Source organism: Manihot esculenta, chromosome 7 (genome assembly GCF_001659605.2).
Source record: "Manihot esculenta cultivar AM560-2 chromosome 7, M.esculenta_v8, whole genome shotgun sequence".
Lineage (NCBI taxonomy): Eukaryota > Viridiplantae > Streptophyta > Magnoliopsida > Malpighiales > Euphorbiaceae > Manihot > Manihot esculenta.
In genome coordinates, this window is record NC_035167.2 from 28,737,230 (window position 1) to 28,744,084 (window position 6,855).

At 32.7% G+C, this 6,855-nt stretch overlaps 1 protein-coding gene across 1 annotated transcript; it reads right to left on the reverse strand.

The window, feature by feature from the left end:
- Positions 1 to 267: 267 nt before the first annotated feature.
- LOC110608261 (ATP-dependent RNA helicase DBP3) lies at positions 268 to 6,470 on the reverse strand. Its single transcript, XM_021747475.2, has 7 exons — positions 6,217 to 6,470; positions 4,386 to 5,039; positions 3,983 to 4,071; positions 3,637 to 3,736; positions 2,591 to 2,845; positions 1,107 to 1,279; positions 268 to 925 (listed from the first exon to the last, which is right to left on the reverse strand). The coding sequence occupies exons 1-7, from the start codon at positions 6,364 to 6,366 to the stop codon at positions 622 to 624; spliced, it is 1,725 nt and encodes a 574-aa protein (XP_021603167.1). The 5' UTR covers positions 6,367 to 6,470; the 3' UTR covers positions 268 to 621.
- Between the last annotated feature and the right edge of the window lie 385 nt (positions 6,471 to 6,855).

Below are 6,855 nucleotides of genomic sequence, written 5' to 3' on the forward strand. Positions count from 1 at the left end.
GCTATCGTCTATTCTCTTTTACTTCCTTTTCTTTTCTCATATTTTCTGGTCTTTATTGTCATTCCTCGCCTTCCTTTATTCTCATAGTAAATTTTTTTAATAATTAGTTTTAGCAGTAAATAACTTGAATTCTAATTTATTGATTTTTCACATCTACAAACAACTTTTTTTTTTTAACAATTAAAATAATTCCGAGAGTAAATCTCTATTATAATGAGTTCATCAAAGCTCTCTACCACGTGACCTGATAACTGAAGAATAATCACAAGCTAGAAAAAGAGTCCAAAATTTTTCAGGACATGAAGAAATGCGTTTGGCAAAATTACAACAATCAGAACTTTCTAACATATGCTGTCTAGTATAAACCAAATCGAATTTTCATCACGAAAATCGATAATTCTCCTCACCAATTGATCAAAGACTCAGGAGTTCTTAATATCACTTGCCAAACCCTACGTGATTCAGGCTGTTATCTGTAGTTTCTTCAGAACCAATAAAAAGAATGCTTCGTATTGCAGAACCCATCTTCACTGCACCATTTGCAAGAGCTTCAAACACTCGTTTCAGACGGAAAATTCTTGGGATGTGGAAGGAATTGTAAGGAAAGAAGACATTTAAACTTCATGATTCTAACATGGATGATCTAATATGCAATGTTCTGAGACCTTCAGGCACTGCCTGCCCACACTGTTCAAGAATTTCAATCAATGATCCAGCAAGTGGTGCATCTTCTTCAGTCAAAAAGCTATGCAAAACACCACGGGTACTGTGCCGAGCCATTCTTGTGAGAACTTTAACATAAATGTCAATGGAGAGAACAAAATTGCTTAAAATAACTATCTCGTAGATGCCTAAATCAGCAGTACTGATGTGCTCTGCATTTATCATGGAGATTGTAGGTTTTTTCCCACGATCTGAATCCAAGCTGAACAAATGATGAAGACTAATATAAGTTACATAAACAAGAGATGAAGTATCAGATAATGAGAGAAAGGAAACACAGAAAGACAAATAAATTCAAATTCGAGAAGTGGATGCTAGAAGAAGACACAATCCAATCCATACACAGGAAAATATTGAGAAAGGCACAAGGCTTTCATACTGACCTGCTATCAACATCTGGAATATCAAAATCTGAGCCTTTTGAAACAGAATAACGATTGCTTTTAAGGGTCTCAAGTAAATTAGCAGACTTGTCATCTCCTCCAACTATGTATAGAACCTTTAAATTATGGAAGCATAGTGGGTCTCCAAAAGTATCACGCAAAACTTGGAGGCCCTGTAAAATTTTTTGTCAAAAACTTTCTGCTAGTTCAACAAAAGAGACTTAAAATAACATGAGTTAATTGACCAAACAAATGAGAGAGAAAAAGAAGAAAAGCAAAAGGGGGGGGGGGGGGGGGGACTGGAGGAAACCTCACTGAAATCCTAGCAACCAGTGCCACGAGAATTTGATATTACCATGTAAGTCATGATCATTTTACTAAACCTGAACCAAAGGTTGACCCAGCTAGGAACCAGGTAGATGGATCAGCGTTCAACCAGTAGGTCAATGGTTCAACATGAGGGACATTACAAGATTAACTATATATTATTTTATTTTTTTCAATATTTACGAGTAAAACATAAAAATATTCTACATGTAATATCTTTTTAATAATATGAAATATCAATTATATGTTAAAACCGAATAAAAATTGGCCCCACTGCAGTGGGTTCATTGGCCCCACTGCAGGGATAGTTTGGGTCCTTGTTTGATTCAATTACAACCAGACTGGTTTCGAGTCTGGTCCGGATTTAATAACACTGGTTATAGTGCAGCCTACTAGGCAAGAGATATCAGGAAGATATTAACAAGATAAAATGCTCAATGGAAAACTAATTGTGGCATCTTGAGTTGGATGAAAAAGGGAATGTCGAATAACATAATGGGACAAATGACAATCCAAGATAGTTGACACACTGTAAACAAATTTAGTTTCTAATTTCAACTCAAGGTCAAAGAAGAATTCCATCCTTTAAATGCAGCAGTTCTTAAAGTAATAAGGGCCTGGGATACTGTGCCAACCATGAATCTAGGAAGTTCACTCACTGTATATTAAGTCATCTCTAAGCACCTACTAAACAACCAACTGGTTCATCTAGTCGTATAGTCAAATGGATACAGTACTTCCAATATATTATACATTAGATTATCATAACACTGCTTCACATGCTTGTTCTTTTCTCCCATTCTTTTTATGATCAGCTAATTCTACAAACAAACGAAATATGCCTCATGCATTGAGGTTTGCAATCAGCCTCGGAGTTCATATGAAAAAAAAAAAAAAAAAAAAAAGAAACAAACAGTAAAGTAGTTACTCCTACAAAGGGAGCACTTGCCTTGACACAAAATAACAGCTCTCTTTGAAAGGACAAAGTATCGGAATAGAACATAGAACATATGCAATAAAAGTAAAGGACCACTACATTAGCTATATCATAAGAAAAAAAAAAACATAAAGTATGAAGAGGGAACTTGGTTTTAAAATATTTCGATTCACAAAAAGAATTTAACATATTAGGCATCTTGATATTGCAGTGTACACACCTTCGAAAGTTTTTCTTCTTCAGAAGAGCAAACATTTATAGTTTGGACAATGCATGCACTCTGACTGCCAATGGAATGGCTGAGAGACAATCTCTGAATAGATACTGAGAGAAGATTTTGCAGAACTGGAACACATTCATGACTGAAGCAATTGTTGAAAACCACAGTGTTAGGATTCCCTGAAATACATTGCCTGATGGATTTTAGAGTATCAAGGTAACCATCTTGATTAAGACAATCCAGTCCATCAACAACCTATCCATGCATAAAAATAAACAAAAAAAAAAAAAATTAGATAAATTGGCCATAGAATAGCTCATCCATTAAAACTTATGAAACTTAGGATAATGATAAAACTAACAAAACCAAAGAGAATATTGACATCATCATTGACGGCTATTGAGCATGCCAAACAAAGATTGTGCCTAAATGTCCCACCAAAGACCAGATAATTAAGTATGATCGCCAACCTTAGTAAGTAAATAAATAAATAAATAGAAAAAAAAAAGGTTTCCAAAATAAGACATTAGAAAAAAGTTTTGTCTATGGACACCCTACACTGTGTGTGTGTACTAAATAGTAAAAATATAAATAAGAAAGCAGGATTGCATAAGTGTTTGTAAATATGGAAGAAGGTAGAGCATTCCTGCAACAAAATATGAACAAATAAAATTGCACATAAAGATCCTTGACTAGAAAGAAACATTGACAAATCAATTTAGCAATCACATTACTGATTACCATTGGTAAAATTGACAGTTAGGCTTTGTAACTCTAATCAAATAAATATATGAATACAATGCAGAAAAACTTTTCAGGACAGTAATCCAAGCTCCTATGAAACAAAGAACATCATTACATAAAATAAATCACTATCCTAAAATAGAAAATTAATCATATGTATAAGAAAATGGAGACAATTTAACCATTATCATTATTGTCTCCAAAGTTCTATACATAATTCCTTTTGCAAACTGTTTATGAAACAATCAGACATAATAAAGATTATGGATAAAGTAAAAAAATATAAATGGTTAAAAAATTACCAAGAATGAGACTCCAGATATATTGATGGCCTTCAAGGAAACAAGCTCCATAAGTCTCTCAGGTGTGGAAACAAGAAACTCAGGTTCACAACTCTTCAGGCTATAAAAGAGGAAAAAACATGTATTAAGGAAAAGAAGCTGAAGTCCATTGTTAAAAACAGTAGAAACAGATGTACAGTTAAGAAAAAAAAAACAAATATGTAAATAAATCATAAGCAAAGCATTAATAATTAGCAGGAGAATAAAATAAACACGCCTGCATAATTGCACTCATTCATGCAGACTTGCACAGAGAGAAAAATAATGAGACCATAACACATGAGTAAAAAAGAAAAGCTTGTATTACCCATGAATCTGATGATCCAAAGAGGCACCGGGATGTAAACTCACTGTATGTATACCAAGATCTTTCAAAGGTTTGCAAACCATACGTACCTAACATAATTTAGAAGGTGTGTGATCAGAATTTCCACACAAGTAATCACCATATCATGTAAATAGCATAACAAGGTCATGCAGATATAACATTTAAATTGAGTTCATTGTACAAGTTTTCTCTGTAAATGTTTCATACTGAAAATAGCCTTAACATTCCTAACATGAATCAACAGCAAATAAAGTGCCACTCAAATGAATAGGGAAGTAAAACCAACAAGTGAGTGCCACAGACACTGGCATACTACAAAAAAAAAAAACTATTTTAGGAAAGTTAAAGATCAGAAGAAAGGATCCTTAAAGAAATGACAAACCTCAGCAGCTTTTTCTTGGGATGGCACAAGGAATAGAAGAAATGGACTGGCAAACCATAGACCTTGTTTCTCTTTTCTTGCAATAGTATCAGCTGCAACTGAAGCCATCCATGCAATTTGCTCAGTTGTACAAGAAGATCCACTAGTGTCCAGTACATCTTTTCCAGTTGAATAGCATTTCAAAAATTCAACTCCCCAAGGGTTAGCAAACAGAGGCTTGTCCTCATTATTATAGGCAACCTCCAGATGCAATGCTTTCTCTATTGCATTCAAGCACAATATAAAAAATTTTGATGGGCAATCTGAGTTTTCACAGGCCCGTTGTTGATGATTATAATCTTTCTCATTTAGTTGAATCTTTGTGGTTTCACTATCAACAGGGCTTTTCTGACCTAAATTATCATTTGTTAGGATCGAATTTTTCATTTCACTTGTCACAAGGACAATCTTCTCTTTTTTGTGTTCTAGATGATCTATATCTTTATTCTTCCTACAATGGATGTCTTGACCCAAAGGAGCATTCTTTCCCCTACCAAATTCTCTCTTATTCACTTTGGCTTGAACAATCTTTTTCTTCTCTTTCACTTTGAAATCCATTTTTTCATGCTGTTCATTGAAAGGATCATCTGGAGTAGGAAGGCTGAAACACATTCCCTGTTTCAAGAATCAAATAATTTGCAAAAATTGAACAAAAATCAGGTTTAATTTCCAAATTTGTTGTATGCTACTGTAACAATGTTAAGAATGTAAACAACTTTGCACTAACGTTCTATGTGTTAGAGCAAGTGTTCATATTTTTCTAATTAATTAATAATCTTGTTAAATAAAATGATAAATTACTAAAACCTCCTGAAGGCCTAATACAAATTTTCTTCTTTAATGTTTCAAAATAATTATTTAGCCCTTATGCTATTAATTTTGATCGGTGAACATTTTAAAGGATAAAAGTTTTTTATAATTAACAATTCAGGAACAAAGTACAGTCAAATCTTAAGATTTCATTTCAGAGACCAAAATATGGTAACTATTAAATTCTCAAGGATTAAAGTATAAGGTGAAATTCACGTCATATGCATCAAGGACTAAAGTGCAGAGTCAAGAGATTAAAGATTAAAGAATGTATTGAACCAAATCTCAAAGAGACTTTTAGCATATGTAATCCATTGCAAAAACTTGTCACTACAAAAGAAAAAAAAAACACTATACTCAAAAGAAGGGAAAAATTACTAGTAAAATATCATATAACAATTCTAAGTTGCATAGATAAGTCACTAGCAAAATTTCTCTTTTGTGCCTATCATTCAAATGTTCCAATACATGAAGGCTTGTCTGAAAAGGAACAACTACAGAAACAAAAGAAACCCCAAGCTTTTACACCCCAATAAACAACATCACTAATGCTTAAAGTGAAAAATACAGTACATAAGCAAAATTTGACTAGGCAACTAATTAGACACTCAAGCCAATGTGCCCACACCGAAACATGGTGCTCCATAAAACATATCAAGTTCATCGAAGAAGAAAATTCTATGATGTGTTTGATAATTAATATAGCTAGAAAAGTAAAAATTTCAACACTAGTATTTCCTAACACTAAATTCTAACCATATCGCTTCAAACTCATTAAAAGCAAACTTAATTTTCATACGCCTGAACAAATAACATTCGAAATCCAATCTGCCATACTACCAGCAACAAAAAGAAAGAGGAAAAAAAAAAGAATTTTCTCTGCATTAACCAGACTCCGATCATGATTGAAGACTGAAAAAAAAAATCGACAACATTTAATTTGAAGAACAGACTTTTAGATGATGAAAAAGAGTTAGTTTACCTGGCACATTCGGCGTTTACCGGACTGGCGGCGCTTTTTGGCGGCGATAATGGAAGCGACACGAGCGGAAACATTAGAGTTTTCTCTATTCAGTTTCTTTCTTTTGGATTTGTTCTTCTTTCTCGCAACTGCATCATCCCCTTTTGCCATGTTTCGTGTTATCTTTTGGTATGGACAGAGAAAGAGAGGGAGACGAGTAGTTTTCTTCAACACAGGGGCCGGCGGTTTCGCAGCTTTTCGGGCTATATGTGGGAGTGGCACCAAGCACTTAAAGAAGAGGTGGTTTAGACATTATTGAAAAACTTAAGGGCAAAACGGGTAATATAATAAATATATTTGAGTTCTTTAGGTATTTTTTCTTTTCGCACGAATAGAAGCAGTGAGTATTTGATTTAAACGGTAAAAATTGATTAAATTGAATTAATTTAATATTTTAATTTGATTTTTTATTTATTTTAATTTGATTTAATTTTTAATTTTAAAAATATTTATTATTTTGATTTGATTTAATTTTAATTAAAAAAAATTAAAAAATTAAATTAAATCGATTAGTAATAATAATATATTATTTTTAATAATATAAAGAGATTATATTATATTAACGTTAAAAATATTTTAATTAAATTTTAAAATATTAAA

Bases quoted from the DNA above. Each gene is read 5' to 3' on its own strand.
- LOC110608261 (XM_021747475.2), bottom strand. From the start codon at position 6,366: ATGGCAAAAGGGGATGATGCAGTTGCGAGAAAGAAGAACAAATCCAAA. The intron at 5,040-6,216 runs GTAAACTAACTC...TTCTTGAAACAG, and splicing joins GTAAACGCCGAATGTGCCAG to GGAATGTGTTTCAGCCTTCC. The intron at 4,072-4,385 runs GTTTGTCATTTC...AAATTATGTTAG, and splicing joins CCCAAGAAAAAGCTGCTGAG to GTACGTATGGTTTGCAAACC.